Source organism: Schistosoma mansoni, chromosome 2 (assembly GCF_000237925.1).
Source record: "Schistosoma mansoni strain Puerto Rico chromosome 2, complete genome".
In the NCBI taxonomy this organism is placed as follows: Eukaryota; Metazoa; Platyhelminthes; class Trematoda; order Strigeidida; family Schistosomatidae; genus Schistosoma; species Schistosoma mansoni.
The window spans coordinates 22,677,362-22,696,902 of record NC_031496.1 but is presented as its reverse complement, the minus strand read 5'-3'; the positions used below and the strand labels follow the sequence as shown (position 1 = coordinate 22,696,902).

The 19,541-nt window shown below is 35.5% G+C and overlaps 1 protein-coding gene and 3 non-coding genes across 4 annotated transcripts; all 4 read right to left on the bottom strand.

Annotated features, from left to right (window-relative positions):
• Positions 1 to 144: 144 nt before the first annotated feature.
• Smp_171150 (putative shk1 kinase-binding protein) lies at positions 145 to 19,427 on the bottom strand (the record flags this gene model as incomplete). Its single annotated transcript, XM_018796108.1, has 13 exons — positions 19,298 to 19,427; positions 19,155 to 19,264; positions 18,894 to 19,120; positions 18,812 to 18,860; positions 17,247 to 17,527; positions 15,474 to 15,620; positions 14,152 to 14,241; positions 10,167 to 10,337; positions 5,627 to 5,798; positions 3,401 to 3,495; positions 1,877 to 1,985; positions 1,671 to 1,787; positions 145 to 362 (listed from the first exon to the last, which is right to left on the bottom strand). The coding sequence occupies exons 1-13, from the start codon at positions 19,402 to 19,404 to the stop codon at positions 145 to 147; spliced, it is 1,893 nt and encodes a 630-aa protein (XP_018650354.1). The 5' UTR covers positions 19,405 to 19,427.
• On the bottom strand, positions 6,158 to 6,216 carry Smp_tRNA_01509_Gln_TTG.1.1. The gene has a single exon. It is a non-coding gene (tRNA).
• On the bottom strand, positions 6,484 to 6,549 carry Smp_tRNA_01205_Gln_TTG.1.1. The gene has a single exon. It is a non-coding gene (tRNA).
• On the bottom strand, positions 6,815 to 6,885 carry Smp_tRNA_00807_Pseudo_TTG.1.1. Its single transcript has one exon. It is a non-coding gene (tRNA).
• Positions 19,428 to 19,541: the final 114 nt, after the last annotated feature.

The following is a 19,541-nucleotide window of genomic DNA, read 5'->3' as shown; positions in this document are numbered from 1 at the left end:
TCCTCGTACAATAAGTATACGTCTGCTGGAAAGCTGTTTATTTCATCGTGATTAAAATATAATGCGAACATAGTTTTATTGACAAACATTTTTTGTCTGTACAAAGTTGTTTAAAAAAATAACTCAGTCTTTCACATATGATAATCAAAGTGCAATTTTGTAAACATGACCAGCAGCGTTGTGAATTTTTGTAGGTCGCGGTTCTGTTAGTACCCATTCATACCATACATACCGACTACTTACATTACGCCAGAGATACAAAGTGATCTTATCTCTAGAATGAACATGGATTGGATACTCAAATGGAAATACCAACGGGAACCAAGATACCATTTGAGGGCTATGACGGTCCGGATGTGTACCTGGAAAATAAGAATTATATGGACGTTGTTTATTATTTCCAGTCATATTCAGGGTTTGGAGCTTTGAAAATTCTAGTGACACAGGCTTTTATTTCGAAATGAGAATTATGGGTATCTCACATCACTGTCAAGTTCAAGATAGTTTCGTTAATATTTTGATGTAAAGCAATCACGTAATAGATGCTTTTCGTCAAGTCGATAAGCATTTGAAGGAAAACAAACTGTTGCTTAATCCATTCGTGTGAAAATTTTAGTGGGAAAGCTGATTTTAAAATGCGACTGATGTTTACCAGTTAATTTACACTGTGATATGTTAATTGAAACTAATCACCTATTAAAGATGATACAAAAACGGGAGAGATCCTAAAATACTCTTAGCAAAATGTGTGCTTATTGAGTGCGGTAATTACTTAGTGGTTGGTTGCCCCTGGAGGTTGAGCTGCAAATAACATACTCTTTTTTGAAGAGTTGGAGAGTATTATGAGACATCTCTACCTGGAGATGTTGGTTCAGCCGTGTGCACAAACGTTTATTAAGTCACAGGGGTACTTTTCATTTAGTATGTAAAATTGCTGAAAAACGATTAAGTACTTTACGAATAAGAATATTTTAGTTTCCTTGGAAATCTGTTTCGTATAGGTAGCGGTACAGCATAGTACAACATCTCAAAAATAATTTAACGCAATAAATTATTTGGGAGAGAAAAATAAGTTGGTAACATAAGTGAAAGAATGTTAGCTAAGTGTCAAAAGTCGTTTACATGTTTCATTTGACTGTTGTCTAATGATCACGCATTTAGTAAGACGTTAAAGGAAGATCCTTAATTGTGAGGTGACACCGATTTTTTAAAATTACGTTAAAAATACTAGATTTTACATGCATTCATTCTGATTTAAATTCAGAATATACTACTAGGAGGAGGTCATTAGTCATTTTATGTACGTCAAGTACAAAATATATGTTTAGTTAATAAGTGCTACTATGACAATTAGTTTTAAAATAAAAAAGAACGATGTTTAGTGATATGTTAACACGTAGTAGGACCCTTAATACCCATACACATTTAAGAAAAATGGTGAGAAGACGCTATTTTCTTAAACAATCAGTAAGCAAACCAGTTTGTGCAAAACTAGAGAAGTTTTAAGCATTCCCAAATTTAACTTATAGGTGTTCGAATACTTCCGTCGTTGATGTTAAGAACTGAAACTGGTCAGTCTCTTGGCATCTCATGTGACTTGCCTGGCAACCAATGTGGATTCTTGTGAAACCACTCAAACATATAAATCATAATAATTCCCAATAACTTACTGAGTGTTACGTCCTTATAGAGAACTGCTTCGAAATAACCGGCAATTCCATGTACAACAGCATCTTGTTGAATGTTAAAGCTACAACATACTTCACGTGCATTCGACTGATTCAAGTCTAGAAAAAAAAACGTATGTCTTATAGTTCAATGGGAATATAAATACTTGGAAATGCAAAATTTTCTAACCATATGCTTATTTACTCACCTTTTTTTGGATGTTCAAATGTAAAAGCTGGTTGAGGTGAACTCAATATTTGACAATTACGAAGTCGAACAACATAAGGTGTTTCCATGGAATACCCGACTCTATTGGTCTGAAGTATCGAAAAAAAGTACAAGTAATAAGGTAAATTTTGTCTTTCCAAGTTTAAAACAACTTATTAACCAATCAGTGGGACAGGTCTGGAATAAATTAAAACCATAGGGTGGGATGATAATTGGCAACTAATTAAAATCTAAAAGCATTAGACGAAAGTATTTGATGTATTTTTTTTCCGACCTTAATTCTGGCAGTTGAAACTAAGATGCGAGACTTATTTTCCCAAGAAGGGAATATGATACGTTGGACCAATCTAATGTAGGTAAGGAGATAAATGCATGTTACTAGCCATATCTTGGTTTTATTTTTTAAAGGATAACAAATCATTGGCTTAAAATGTGGCTTTATTTGTTGGATAACAACATCAAAACAACTGTGATTTAGATTTATTATTTACACTCGGCCCTGCATTAATGAATAGTTTCCTACCCCTTTGCACTCAAACCTGATGCTAAATAGTAATAATTTTAAAAATAATGCATTTGGTTATTATTGTTCCACAATAGATATAAGAGCTAATAATTTGTGGAATGATTATTATATTTTAATAACAATGAACTCTAGCAGTCAATAGTTTAGATTCAAGTGCATATGCAGTTACGGACAGGGCTAATTTGTTTCTCAGCATACTATAATTTTTATATATTTTTTGAGGAAAAAAGTTTACATTTAGATATATTGAGCACTTATTTCGTGAACCCTTGAACTAACGACTATTTTTTAGAAAAAATATTTATGATCATACCTTCAAAATGCATCATTAGGGGTAAAGAAAAAAGTACCATATTCATCTTAATTTCGACCTTATTTTCTAAGGGAAAAACATGTGTATTCATGAGTGTGCATATATTCTCGATTCAATCTTAGTCAATAAAGTGTTATTTTTACTTAAGAAGATGGTTTCGGGCTTGCGTTTAGACTTGAATGACTGTATAACATAACAATAATTAACAACTAGTCTATCACACATAAAAAGCTAAAAATATTAGGGCTACAGTAAAGTGGATCGCTTGTGCACATGTTGCTACTTTTGTACACATAGTTCAAGTATGAAACATTGAATTGTTAAGTGGTTCTGTAGTGCTGTTATACGATAAAAATAGGCCGTAACTACGACTGAACTTAACAGCAACAACGTTACAGTTAATCAATAGATGTCCTTTGTTTTCACAATATAAAAAGTTGCTGAGGTAGGATACATGAAACGGATCCATAAAAAAGAAACTTTAAAACGACTGTTGAATAGAAGATTCACTTATTCAATGCTGATCTCAACTACACTGAAATGTAGTTTACTGGATCTTAGATTATCATTTATAATTTATGCAGAATAATAACAATAATACTTGCTGCTCTTCACTATATTTAAAAACTTGGAAAGAAAAATCAAAGAGTAACCAATCATCTTACCACATCTTTAGATCGTCTTGTTTCATTATATATTTGTAAGGATTGTAAAGGAGCAACATATGATGTGTAGGAACATGGTATACTAATTCCATCATCTAAGTGAAATGAATAAGAATACATAATATGTAAAGATTCAGACATTACCATATTTACTTCTTTTTATAGGAGAGCGAATTTTAACAAATGCAAACTACTTACACACAAAAGTTAGTTAGAAATTACAAAATGTTCTGAAAGTTATTCTGATAGAATTGAAGAAACATTGGCAAGTAAAACTAACTATATCAGTAGCTTGCATCACGAACTGATTTCAAGTAGAAAACCATTGTAAACCATGGGACATTGAATGGCTATTTTATTCTAGTTTGTATCTGACTTATCAACAGTATTTTTTACCCACAATTGCACCTGAAATTGAACCCATTACGCCCAAGGTTCTGGATAAGAGACCACTAAGTTTGGATCCACTGATTTGGTTTGAATTTTCAACGTTTATCGGTTAAGGCCGCTTACCAGAATTTCATGAATCCCTCACGATATATATATATAAACAGGTCCAACATTTCTGTTATCTAATATGATAATTTATTTTTGAATAAATATCTTAAAACTTTCATAAAGAACTTTATCTTTAAGAAATGAAAGTTTTTTCTTCAAAATGTTTGGGGATAATTTACCATATTTAATAGCTCTGCCTTCTATCAATTCATTGTTCAAAATCTTATAATTTACTTGCAACTTTGAATTATTCCTAAATAAACGTAGATGATAATGACAGTTTGTAGAATTAATATATTCTTTTTATTATCATGAGTCTGGTGTAAAGCTTAATGGTCTTCTTCAATCTGCGAGAGGAGGGGAAATGAAATAAATTGGCTAGCAACTGTATGATTGTTGTTATAGACTACTCAGCAATAATGTTAAGTTGCATAAACTAATTTATTTATCGATTTGATGCTGAGATGATTTATTAGCAAATATACATAAACAATAGTTAATGAAAAGAGAGCGGAGCAAATAATTGGATATTAACATCTACAGGAGTTACACTGAAGTCGGACTGTTTCATTCATTACTTTGTTAATAAGAAAGTTTTAAGAATAAGAGGGTCAGCTTTTCAATTTTAAAAAATATCAAAGCAAATATCATTGACAGTTAAGGAGCAAAATATCTTGACTAATAGCATAGTTTACAATCAAGCTTTTTCTGAAATCCTGTGAGAAACAATTAAAGATTGATTTTTGGAATGGTAGTTAGATAAAAGGTCAAAAAATATGACTTTATTGTTTAAACTCAATAAATTAGTGCTTATAGGTTGAAATGGAATTCTCTTTTGTCAGTTGATAGATAACTTGATAACCTATGATGATGATGACCTAATGTTGAGTGAACATAAATTGTATAAAAAGTGTATATAATGAACTATGCTAGTAAAATGAGAAGCAATTTTTATCATATTTCATTTTTATTTTGTAATAAATAATTCTGCGTCATTCATAACGTGTATTCGTGATTATTTAGTGCATTCAGTAGAAGGTTTGTAATTGAATGATTAGTGTGTTAGAATTACAACAATTTCTCTTCCGAGGAAAACCCATACCATGTACGAGCCTCTGCCAGGGAAGTCCTACTCACTGCCTTCTCGTGGCATTATTGTTGTTTACGAAATTGAGAAGACCAAAAGCGAATGTCCGGCACTTTAACCGGGTTGGTGGACACGGAAAGTCCACCTAGGGGAGTTGGAAAACCCAGATTCCAAACCAATGGTGTACATGGGCTCCAGTATCCTGAAGGAACAAATGGCGTATGAATCAATCGTTGGTCACCGGCTACCATGGGAATGCATCTCCTTAAGATGGTCCACTGTCTTGTGGATCCGAGCTTTAGGTCAAAGGCTCCGGGTGTGGCCCCCTAAGGAGATTTGTGTGGCGCATATGTATCTGATGCTTCCTTGTACCAATATTTATGTGTTTAAATAAATAAATAAATAATACGAGATTGATATGGACACCGTTTAAAAATTAGTTGCAAATCAGGAAGCAATACTTCTTGAAAGGCTTCGTAATTACTTTTATTACTAAGTAATTGATGAAGACGATCTTGTTTGACTTACCAATAGTTTAAAAATACAAATTCAGAAACTATTAAATATATAAGACTACAATATTAATATTCAATATTGAAGTTCAACTATGATTAGAGAGTAAAATCAAAGGAGAAACTTACCTTTTAACATTGGTTGTGCACCATCTAAACATTCTGGACTTAATTCATTATCACCAAATGAACCAAGTAGTTCACTGACAAATATATCAGCTTGTTCTGGTGTTTTTAAATTACGCATATCACCTTCAATTAATTGTACATCTAATCCTTGCCATTCATGATTTATCCTAGACTGAGTTTGAGGAGAAAAACATTAACAATAGAAACTGAACAAGAGATGAGATTAGGAAAAATATTCATAGATTTGATATAACTCAAAATGTTTTTTTTAATGAATGTTTGGAAATATAATTCATTATAGGCTTGAAGCTGTAAAGATGCATAGATTCATCTTAATTTTACGAAATTCTCAGCATAAGTATTGTTCTCTATTTTTTTAGTTTGTTTTATCTAATATTTTTTCACAATCTAGTAATCGACAACTATTGGTAGTATTCAAAGATGGGTAGTGGCTAGCAGTAGAATCCAGGACGCGCGTTTCGTCCTATTTGGGACTCGTCAGCTGGATGTACGTGCATCTCAGAGTTGATGTTCACTCTGGGACTCGAACCCGGTACCTTTCGCTTCAAACTCCATCCACTCGGCCAGTGAGTCCTGATAGCCACTTGCTTGTGCAATGAGGTGAAGTTTAAATTCACTTAGTATTGTTTGTTTGGATCTTCCCATCGATGTGTTTAGGACTGCAACTGGTCAGTCTCTAATTGGCATATGTGCATACTGTGCGTATTGCCTCGATATACCTTAATTCACAAGCATGGTAAGCAGAGGTGGATAGTGGCTAGCAGTGGAATCCAGGACGCGCGTTTCGTCCTATTTGGGACTCGTCAGCTGGATGTACGTGCATCTCAGAGTTGATGTTCACTGTGGGACTCGAACCCAGTACACTCGCTTCAAACGCCATCGCGTTATCCACTCGGCCAGTGAGTCCTGATAGCCACTTGCTTGTGCGATGGGGTGAAGTTTGAATTCACTTAGTATTGTTTGTTTGGATCTTCCCATCGATGTGTTTAGGACTGCAACTGGTCAGTCTCTAATTGGCATATGTTCATACTGTGCGTATTGCCTCGATATACCTTAATTCACAAGCATGGTAAGCAGAGATGGATAGTGGCTAGCAGTGGAATCCAGGACGCGCGTTTCGTCCTACTTGGGACTCGTCAGCTGGATGTACCTGCATCTCAGAGTTGATGTTCACTCTGGGACTCGAACCCAGTACACTCGCTTCAAACGCCATCGCGTTATCCACTCGGCCACTGAGTCGTGATAGCCACTTGCTTGTGCGATGTGGTGAAGTTTGAATTCACTTAGTATTGTTTGTTTGGATCTTCCCATCGATGTTTTTAGGACTGCAACTGGTCAGTCTCTAATTGATATATATGCATACTGTGACCTTTATCGAGGCAATACACACAATATGCACATATGCCAATTAGAGATTGACCAGCTGCAGTCCTAAAACATCAATGGGAAGATTCAAACAAACAATACCAAGTGAATTTATTGGTAGCATTGTTTACACTTAAGTTTAGTTTTCTCATTTTGACGCACTGTTACATGTGTAGCGATACAAATTGATACAGTTGTGTCAGATCCTACGTTGTTTAAAATTAATTTGGGACAAATATTTGTCGGCTTGGAGAATGCCGCGTTACATATTACAACAAAGAGATGTGAAACGAAGGAGTTAAAATAATAGCAATATCAAAGATAGTGCCACTCTCTATGTTGTTTATGTTTTTTTTACTTAACAGGAACCTATAAGCGCAATTAGTTAAAATCAGTTTCACATCTTGATAACGAACATTATAACAAGCATACCGGCCAAATGAAAAGTTATATTTATTATTCGTCATCGAAGCGTGATTTGAACCTATGACATCCTGGTTGAGAGCCAAAGACTTTAAAAACTAAACCTTAAAATTACGACATGATTGCACGGAAGTATGGTAGATATTATTAGTTTATTGAATGTTTTGCTTATTTGATACCTTTGACAAAAACTATCCATAAAATACAGACGAAAACATCAAAAGGCTTTAAAAGACTGAGACTGTTACTTAGTAAGTAGCTGGGGTCATAATAGCAGAATAAAAACGTTACTTAGAATGTTCTCCTCCCCAATTTATTTTTTCATTAATGATCAAGCAATATATGTCATGCATGAGAGTAGTGAATATCTACTTTATCGAATTCTACGCCTTCGTATTGAAACATTCGCATAACTTCCATTAGTATTGAAATCAGAATATTTAGACTAAATCTTGACGATAAATCTCCTTTAAAATAATAGGTTATTTTCCAAACACATGCATAAAAGTGACTTTTCAATAAATAGGATTGCTAACTATGTAGTGTTATGCATATTACTATTCAGTGTAATCAACATAATAGTAAATCCGCCTGTGGCTCTTCTAGGGTTACTGCCGGTCTCGAGCCCGGGTAAAGGAGAAGGGTTGGGCATAAGGTCAGCAACTCCATCCCATGCAAAACAACCTTGCTAAAAATTGGCTAACCAGAATAAACGATTTAGGCCATTTAAAATCTGCCCTAGGAGTGGAAGGATCTTCATCAAGAAGAATTATGACACCTCATGATGAAAGACGAGATTCTTCGAAAGTCACGAGGTCGATGCCTCGAGACCCTTGGCAGGATTCAAGACAGGAAGAACAAGAGAGTGAGGAGGAGTATTAGAGCTGACGAGCAGAATTACGTGGAAGATATAGCAACAACAGTGGGATAAGCTGCAAGAGAAGGGAATATGAGGCAACTATAAGATATAACTCCTGAATAGATCCGCCCCAATGAACCCTCCGGACATCGAAGCAGCACACACAGACCTCCCTATAGATGTCGATCCCCCAACGACCGAGAAAACCAGCATGGCCATTAGACAAATCAAGAGTGGCAGGGGAGTATGATCAGACGACATACCAGCTGAAACACTGAAGTCAGACGTATAAGCAAATGCAAACATGCTCCATGTTCTATTCAGGAAGACTTGAGAGGAAGAATAAGTGCCGACAGACCGGAAAGAAGAACACTTCACACCAAGAAACCAAAGGAAATCTGAGCAAGTGTGAAAACTACAGAAGCATCAAACCACTATCAATACCGGGAAAAGTTTTCAACAGTGTTGTTGAACCGGTTGAAAGATTCAGTAGATGAGAAAATTCGAGATCAACAGGCCGGATTCCGCAAGGATCGGTCTTGCACAGACCAATTCACGACACTACGGATCATCGTGGAACAATCAATTGAATGGAACTCACCAATATGCATCAACTTCCTTGACCATAAGGAGTTTGAAAGTGTGTATAGAACCTTATGGAACACTATAATGTACCTGAGATCTTTAACATCATATAGAATTCATAAGACAGACTACACTGCAGAGTTGTGTATGGAGGACAGCTGACAGATGCATTCCAAGTGAGGACCGGAGTCAAACAAGGCTGTTTACTCTCTCCCTTTCTCTTTTTTTTGGTGGTCGACTGGATTATGTAGACCTCCACATCTGAAGGGAAGCACGGAGTACGATGGACAACTTCCATGCAGTTAGACTAATTGGACTTCGAAGATGACACAGCTCTTCCATCCTTATACACACGAACAAATGCAGGTGAAGAAAGCCAGTGTAGCATCAGCCTCTATAGCAGTTCGCCTCAACAAACATAAGGAAAAAAGCAGGATCCTCAAATACATAACAGATAGCCCCAAATATATTACACGTGATGGAGAGGTGATGGAACAGGTGGAAAGTTTCTTGTAACTGGGCAACAACATCGACAAACAAGGAGGATCTGATGAAAATGTAAAGACGAGGACTGGCAAAGTAAGAGCAGCATTCCTACAGTTGAAGAACATATGGGACTCAAAACAACTTTCAACCAATATCAAAGTCACACTCTTCAATACGAACGTCATAACAGTCCTACTGTATGGAGCTACGACTTGGAGAACTACCACAACTATCATCAAAAAAGTACGAGTATTTATAAACAATTGTTTAAGTAAGATACTCAATGTCCATTGAATGGATACCATCAGCTACAGTCTGTTGTGGGAGAGAACAAACCAGCTCCCATCTGAAGAGGAAATTAAGAAAAGACGTTGGAGTTGGATAGGACATACATTGCGGGGATCATCAAACTGCATCAGGCGGCAAGCCGTAACTTGGAATGCTGAAGGGAAAGGGAAAACAGGAAGACTGAGGAACACATTGCGTCCGGAATCGGAAGAAGATATGAATAGGAACTGGGAAGGATTGCCCAGGACAGAGTTGGATGGAGAATGTTGGTGTGAGGCCTATACTACTTTACGAAGGGTAACAGGCATAAGTGACATCAATGTGCTGGTGGTTAATTAAGCCAGATGCAAACTGGTCAGACGGTTATTGCAAAAGTTTTATAGACGTGGATAGATTTAAAGATGCGTTAAAAACAAACACAGTTGTGGTGATAACTTGCCAACAGATTTTTTACTAGAAACTTGTCTCTATACAAATAACTCTATTATCATTAACAGATATTTAGGAACTCACACGTAATGTACATAATGCATTTGGATTTTTTTCAACTGCATATATCCGAACTTTACATTGAGCTCTTTCAGCAGCATTTATAGTCGCATTGACAAGGGGACCACGACCTGCACCCAATACCATAACTACTTGACAAGTATTTGAATTATGATTGATAGACGCGTTTACATGCTCTTTAGTTTGTGATGATTGTGGAGGCTTGATAAGGTGATTTTCTGTAACTGTATTTGATTCATTATATTTGGATAAACGGTCGCAAAGAGCTTTGTAAATTGCCTAAATTATTACAAATATATTATCATTACTAATGGATTTTACAAAACCGATATTAAAATTTCACTGTACTAAAGAGCAAATGAAAAATCTGTCTGTAGCTACTGCCGGTCCTAAGCCTGGATAAAGGAGGAGGGTTGGATATGGGGTTAGAGACCCCATCCAATAGTAAACCAACTCGCTAAAAAAACGCTAACCAAGGAAGTAAAGAGCAAATGAAAGATATCATTAGGAAAGAAATTCAATTATAGATAATTCTTTAGACTAAAGGCAAAATAATGAGTGTTTATTCTCACCCGACTTCCGTTTATATAAATTAATGTTCTACACTTGGAGACATTTGACGACACAACTCGTACTTTGGATATAACGAGAAATAATTTAAACTATATTGAGGTCTTACAACGTGTATTGATTACTATCTTTGGTGAAGGCTAGGAGACATTTAAATAATTGGATTTCGGTAGCTTTATATCACGTGGGAAGATCGTTGATTTGCGAAAAAGAAACCAATGGAAACGAAATAAGTAGATCGGAGTTTAAACCTGGAACTTACTCGTTAAATGATATGTTGTTTTTTTACGTGAGTAAACTAATTAGAACGATGAAAACTATTGGGGCGTCAAAACCTTTCAACACTTCCTTCAAACTCAGAAAGCGACTTTTGACACTATTACTACTGACACAAATAATTTTATTTAACTTAGTTAAATAAATCTCCGGTGCTTCATACAAAATTAACTGTTTAGAAACTAATTGCATATCAAATAGCTGACTTAATGAGAAGAGTAGTATGAAAGTAGAACTTGTAGGACTATCATGAGAGGAATTATTATTTATATTTTATTGTATGGTTAGTAGAAACTTGTACTGTTGTGTTTCTATATTCTATTCCTGTGCTTTTTTTGATCCATATGTAATTTGTCTGTATAAGCATAATAAACTAACAACCTAGAATGACCTATTACCTAATCAGTAGTGCTTAATTACAAGACAACTAACAATGAAGAAAAAACTACAGCGGAATGATAGTTTAGGTAGGATTAATCAAGCCTTACATTTTGAATTATTTATTATAGCAAAAATGGTCACCTTTACGTGTTAGAAGTTGTGAGTTAGGGTTATATCATAGGTTTTGCACCGACTAGCATCAGCTACAATGCAATGAAGCTTTGGGACTCTTGTGTATAAACTTAAGAAATTTAAGGATGAGATTTAGAGTTAAGAGTTACTGTGGGAGAATATTATTTAACTACATAAACACCCTTGGACTGTGCACTGAATCACATCAGATACATACATATAGTCACCAAATGCCCTGGTACGGCCGAGGGTGAGGAAAGTGTGCTTTCCTCGAAATGCTCTCACATGGCCACACGTATATAGCCACTCCCAGGGAAATCCTACTCACTGAATCCTCGCAGCGAGGGTGTTGTTTACGAAATTGAGAGGACGGAAAGCGAATGTCCAGCGCTTTAACCGGGTTGGTGGGTACAGAGGATCCACTAAGGGGAGTTTAGTCAGTCAGTCACAACGTAGAACTTCGTACGTACGTACGTACATCAGTTCGAGTTGCCATAACACATTGGCACAGAGATGCAATTTTCGATTTGATTCCCATAGTGGTAGAGGTAGTAAAAGTATAAGCAGTAATCGGAAAGACTAGGGTTTGAAGATGTTATTCAAGGAGTATGATTGAGTGAAATAAATTTGGAAAGAGAAAAAAGGGACATGAAGAATTCAGAAGATTTGGAAAACACTGATTTCAAACCAATGGTACACATGGGCTCCAGGATCCTAAGGAAGCAAATAGCGTATGAGCCTATTGTTCATCACCGGCTCCCATGGGACTGCATCTCCTAACCTTGCTCCACTGCCTTGTGTGGCGCATAATTATTCGATGCCTCCTTGTACCAATATTTATGTTTAAATAAATAATATATCGGGAGCAGGCACTTCTTGTAATTTAGCTTAAGGGCCATGTTGTGCGCACTGGTTGGAGAATAGATATTTTTCATTAATTCAAAACATTGTAGGGACCAAATATTGCTCAATTTTATTTAGATCCTAATAACATACAAGTAATCTTTACCTTTCACTATGCTTTTAATTTTGCGCAAAAATCTACGAAACCTTATCTTAATTCCAACTTTCTTACTCAAAACTGCCAGTATAATAAACTTTTACCACTGAGTTATTTGCACATTGTAATGCTCTAATTGTGTTGCTCTGTGGTTGGATATATCAAGTATATTATCGTGTGTGTTAAGTCATGATTGGATTGAGTACGACAGAAAACTTGATTTATTTATTTAAACACATACATATTGGTACAAAAGGGCACCAGATACATATGAGCCAGAAAACTGGTCTTATTCTTACCCTTGTCACTTGGCTAGCCGCTGGGTTAGAAGGAACTCGAGCACCAATAAGCGTTAAGGCCTTATTCGTTGTTATTGGTCCATACATCAGTTGGTAAATAGGTCACCCATCCCAGTAGTAATAATATGGCTGAACTAATCGATAACTAAACTAGAGGGAGATCATACAACTGCTGCCATGTAATTATGCCCCGATCACAAGGGACCAATACATCCAAACATTTTTTCCCAACATAACAATAATCTATTGATAGTTTCTTTAGGAAATGATCTAACTTATTTACAGATCATGGAAAAACGTAGATTCTTTATAAAATACTTCTGAATACTGAGAATTTGTTTTGTTTGTTAATAGTAAAGGAAATGAAGCCATAACAGTAAACCATGTTCATCTGTAGTCAAATCATAGACTAATATATATGAATGTGTTATTTGTTGTTAATTTTCCCGTTTTACTTTTCTAAGTTATTATATTATGTACTGTCTATATTACTAGATAATCAGTCAGGTGAAATAAATTTAATTGATGATCCCTAAGTTAAATACAGACATCCAAGCATATCGAAGGGATATATGCATGAATTCTCATGACGTTATACTTATTACTAAACAATTGATCAGTCATATTCTACATGAAACGACTAAGCTAAAAAATTTACTGTACATGTTAAGAATCGATCAATGAAACATTATGATCCATTATCATAAATGTAATTCTTGATTAGAATTTTATCCATTTAATGTGTTATGTTTTGCCTAAATACCTACATTGGTTACCAGTTTCTGTATTGGTTTCATTATGTTTACACTTTTTAAACGAATGAAGTTTTAACACCAAGTTGTAACAATTTTAAATGAATAATCTCTAAATTGCATTGTGGAGTAAAAAATAGAACATTTGTGAGCAAATTAAATCCGACAAATGGTTATTTGAAAGCATAAAATATTATTTTATATCTTAGTTAAAACATCAGATTCTTCGAGGATGAAAATGAAATTTGCTAGTGAATACGAGGCAAAGAATCTCCAATCACTAACTTTCTTGTCTGTTTACTCCTCAGTATCACCATTAGATCTAAGTTTTAAGCTCACATTAACTCATTCACAAGGTATTTGGATATGAGCCACGCTCTAAGTGTGAGGTTTAGTGATACTATCCGAGCCGAAATGGATGAGATTAAGCTCAGACTTGTGACTCAGAGTAAAATGCCACAACCACTAATCCCCCGCTTCACTCATAAGTTTGGCGTTGGAAATAATATTAAATAGCTGTGGAATAAATAGAAAATAAGGAAATAATCCATATAAAGCAAACTAATTTAAAGACTTACAGTTTCATACGCTTGATATTTAAACGGATCCATTTCAAATATTGAATATGTTGTAGAAGATAAATTATCCCGAAGCGGTTGCAAAGGCTCCTAACAATAGCAAAATATAAACACAGAATATGACATGACTAGTGTTTAGACTAGTTAGATACAATTTGATGTGTGTGAACCGAGTTATAAATGATCAGGGAATCAGGACTAACGATAATAAGTAAAAAAATATAACCAATGTTAAAATAATGGGGTATTTAAATACACAAAAAGATGTTACTTGCAACTGATGATGAGTGGTACATAACATGAAAAGCCGTTTCAGTCAGTTAGTAGCGTAGAACATTATTATTATTATTAATTTAAACACAAATATTGGTACAAAAAAGCACCAGATAAATATGCGCCTCACAAATCTCATTTGATTTGTGTGAGAGCTGTGATACTGCTCAGGTGCCCAGACTGAAGCAGGTGGTTTTCCTAGGGGGCCACACCACGAGCCTTTGACCTGAAGGTCTAGTCAACAAGGCAGTGGAGCATCTTAAGGAGATGCAGTCCCATGATAGCCGGTGACCAACGATTGGTTCATACGCCATTTGTTCCTTCAGGATACTGGAGCCCATGTGCACCATTGGTTTGGAATCTGGGTTTTCCAACTCCCCTAGGTGGACTTTCCGTGTCCACCAACCCGGTTAAAGCACCGGACATTCGCTTTTCGTCCTCTCAATTTCGTAAACAACAATAATGCCACGAGAAGGCAGTGAGTAGGACTTCCCTGGCAGAGGCTATATATTCGCGTGGCCATGTGAGAGCATTTCGAGAGGGAGAGCGGACCCTCCCCACTCTCGGTCTTACCAGGGCATTTGGGGGCGTGTAATGGGTATCGATTATATTAGTACAACCAGATGAAATTATAAAAACAAATACCATAGTATTGGAAGCAGTAACAGTATCAGTGATGATAGAAAAGATTAGGGATAGATGATATGAATTGAGGACAATGAGTGAAACTGTGAAATGAAAGGCGAAGTGGAGTGTTCAAATAATTTTAATTATTGGTTATACTTATTTCTGGTTTAACATCATAGTGCAGAGAGAATACAAAGTACTATTCAACTAAATATCGAACCTAGTAGAGGACGTCAATAAAATGTATGGGTATATTTTGTAAAATAAACTTTCAGACGGATTATGACATTTATTATCAGTTTATGTAATTCATTTTATAACATTAAATAAAGTTTTTTTCAATTTTTTTGATTTTCTGCGCTCATTAATTAAGAGGAAACTTTGGGTAGACTAATATGTCATGTTTGTGTAATAAAACTAACCTGTAATTGATCTTCTAATCCTTTAGACTGTTCTTCATACAAATCAGGAGCATCTTGAGATTGCCAAAGCCATGTAATATATTGTTGATAGGCTGTATAACCTTTATCATTTCGACAGGCACCAGTCAGTACGATTTGTACATTCAGCTATAAAGTGAGATTCGTAAACTTTCCCGTTATATTATTAAATCAAAAATAAACTGAATTAGTACAAAATATGAGAATTTAACAGGTGTGTATTTGATAATCAGTTTGTACAATGAAGAGTTTAGTTTCTTTTTCATGAACAGTCAACTCCGGAAGAATTTAATAAAAACTCAGAAGCAATGATTATCAACTTTATTCTAGTATTTAAACTTGTTCACTAAGGGACAACCAATGGAAAGACTTCACAAATCGTATTTTAGATCAGTGAAAAGTGAGCGGTAGTTTATCGGTGCTGTTACTACCATTATTTCTAGTATAAAAGGACTGACTGACCACTCATCCGGTAATTCTTGATTTGCAGTATTTCTATACGTTCCATCTTAGTTGCTGATCAGAATTATTTGCTATTAGATTTCTTGGACGATAGAAATTTTCAAGCTGTGATGGAAATTTGTGATATGTAACACAAGAGCACATCCCCACTGGTGATATTAGAAACTAAGTGTGTCGGAACACCAATCAACTTAAATTAAACGGTGCAGATTGTTGGATTTCTAATAAGTGTGACTCAAGAGCAATTTACTGATGGGAATATGTGAAAGTATTGATTTTGATCCAATAAAGAATCCTACGCTGGAAGTGAACAACTAGTCTAACATCATCGGGATCCTGATGGTTTTCAACAAACATAAGGTCTAGGTAAAAAAAATACATTTGAATTAACCAATTTTGTGAAATCGTCTACTTCAATGGAATAAGGAGGTTAAGAATTTGACGTCAGAAAGATGACGCAACTGTTCTATGAAATATCCAGATACACTAGAACTAAAGTGCTAACAATTAAACCGGATTAATTCATGGTTATATATAATCTATTGAGACTGGAGAACTGTTCCAGATGATGTGAGTCTCAGGTACAAAGACTCGAAATATGGTTCAAGCGAAGATTTATTTGTTCTTACAATGATAACAGTGAAGAGACGGTTTTAAGGACGAGAGCCTTATTCGCACTAAAGTTAGTTAGGTCTTGAATTTCTTTAATTTTTCCAGGTGAAGAAATTGGAACGATTACCGGGATCAGTTTACATTTTTATTAGCTTTTTAGTTTTGTGGTTTAATAACAATCTATTGTCGGTATTTTACAGTCATCTACTTCTTTGTATAGTTGTATATAACAGATTACACCAACCTTTATATTTTACAAGCAAAACGTATTCTTTTTGTGACCAACAATCCAACTTTAGACAAGATCGATTAGTTTCAATCGGTGTACAACCCAAGTGTTTATGGGATGTCAACTAATGTTCTAATTAGAGAATCACTGGCGGATAATTGACTTCTTGAAAGCCTAAGAGATCAACTTGACTGTGCAAACTTATCATTTTAACAGTCCCTATAGCTTTTAGGAATCTGATTAACTAGCTAGATATACTTAGTTTTTGAAACAAGGAGCAGTAGTCATGGTACAAATGAGTTAGTGTAAAGGAATAAACAAAGCTATAAAACATCTGTAACACAGTACTAATCCATACGAAGACTAAACAGGAACTGAAATGTGATTGCCTAGAGGTAACAAAACCGTGTTATTATATCCATTAAAAGAAACGCATGGGAACTCATAAGTACCTTAAAGAACCGGCTGATGATATACTGATGACTCTTTGGTAGTACAGGGTAGCCCTTGGAATTTGTCAGGAACAGTTGTGTATCGATTAACAAACAAACCACAGGCTCACTAAACCATCGTGAAATCACTGACTCATTGGGTAGGTCATTTGGTATCTCAAGAACGATGCCAAGAGCATCTGTGATGTCAGCTGTCATAGTAGATAGATTTAGCCACCAGTGCCAGGGTGAGTAGATTGATAATTCATCCGGTGTTGATTCTTTGTTGTCCATTTTACTCACTGGAATAAATCATATTGATAAATTCGCCACAACGACGAAGTATAAATAGCATGAATAAATTCTAAAAACTTTAAGTACGTTGCATTAGCTGGGATAATGAAAACCAGTAGCAGGTTATTTTATGAACAATTAGATCATGATGGAGTCAAGCACGACAATGTACTGCTTAAAGCTAATATAAAGTGAAATGAAAAACAACTGCCAGACAACCTATAAGCCATTAAGAATAGGTTGGTAAAAAGACCACTTCGTGGAAGATTCTCAAACCGCCAAGCTTTACAGCAAGGGGCTACTTGGCATAGCGAAGAGCTAATCGCAATTGCAGAGGATTAACTCTTTATTATATAATTAGTGATTATTCCAATGTTATGAACCTGTTCTCTTTTGTTATGCTCATGTCTGCCTTAACACCCCCACATTTGCTGGTTTCTTTATTTGGGTACTGTTGCGACAACCTTAATAGATAAACTTGCAAAATGACAAGTGGTTTCCTCAGGTCTCATTAAGACAGTATGTTCTTACATTTAGTCATCAGATGACTTGGTGCTATGTGTTAGTCTGAGTAAGAAAAAGTTATAAGCTTTGTCTAGAAAGCTCCAAAGGCTTTGGTTTTAAAATTTCAAATTTAAACAACCCCGGCATGGTAATGTAGATACAACTTAGATGAGTGGATTACTCTTATATTGACAGGACGATCAGCAATACACGGCTGGGGCAAACGAAATGTTTGTTAATTACGATTGAGTTAAGTAGCTAAAGAACCAAACTTGATCCTTCTAATGTAACTATTTACTAATGAGTAACTATGCCACAATATGCGATTAATCTGACTTTTTATGTTAGGAAATTAGTTTCCCCGAACAAGATTTTTCTATTTACAAATCATTAGTTTGTCTAAGAACAGACATGCTGAACTCTGGAGCAAATAGTCAGTTCTGAAGTCTTGGACAATTTATCGAACTAGACGCTGTATTTGAGGGTTTACCTCATAACACCAATGAGTAGGACAATTAATCGCAGCTGCCTTTGTGAGGATTAATTGCCAGTGAGTTCGAGAACAGTTTGCTTAGTATCATTTTTAAACACGAAGTTTTTTATTTTCAAATTACTAACTAAAAACGTTTTTTAAATGTCTGTTGAGTACATAACACGTAGGTTGAGTTGCTTTCTTATGAACTGTGAAGTAACTAAATCGCCGTCATGTTTTGAATTTTCATGATAACTACGCGTGAAAATGAAGACCTTACATAAAATTTAGATGAATGATCTGAAATTCCACTCACTTTTATTAGAGCCGTTGAGGTTGATTACCAATGGAAATACTAGCCATACCTTTTAAAATGTTAGCTAAACCAAAGTAAATACCTTAATCGGGGTGTATTCCCCACGTATAAAATTTATTAGTAACCTGGCCAGATTAGGATTGGTTGGACGATTGACTCTGATGACAACGGCAGGTAAGCCTAGATGTGCAGCCCAACTAAGTTCCTTCATTAATAGTTGAGCACCGGATTGACGGATGGATATTATGTCAGCATCAACATCAATCGTCGTCGATAACTTACCTACCAACGACTTCGTGATACTTTTGCCTAAAGTCTGAAGGAAACGAAAGTAAGTGCATACCATTTTTTTCATAGGCAAAGTCAGAACGTGGATCAGGACCAACAGAAGTAATCGACAGATCTTCAAGAATGGATTTTGGATGAAACAAGTCTATGCAAAGAAATGAAAACCTGGAATTGAATAATGAAATAGTTTAATCTTACCCAGACGAGAGAGCTGAAGAATATTGTGAAGAAACGTCATTTGTGAAAATCAGGTCAAGACCCACCAGGGCTTCAGAAACCATACTCTCAACTAGTCTTCTAGCCATGCGGAGACCGACCTAGAGCATTCGACCCTTGAAGGTCAGTCGTTTACCTTCATTCAATTATAGAGAGCACTCAAATGTAAGACGAACAAATATATCAATATTTAATGAGGACTCGACTTGATTACATTGATCAGTGA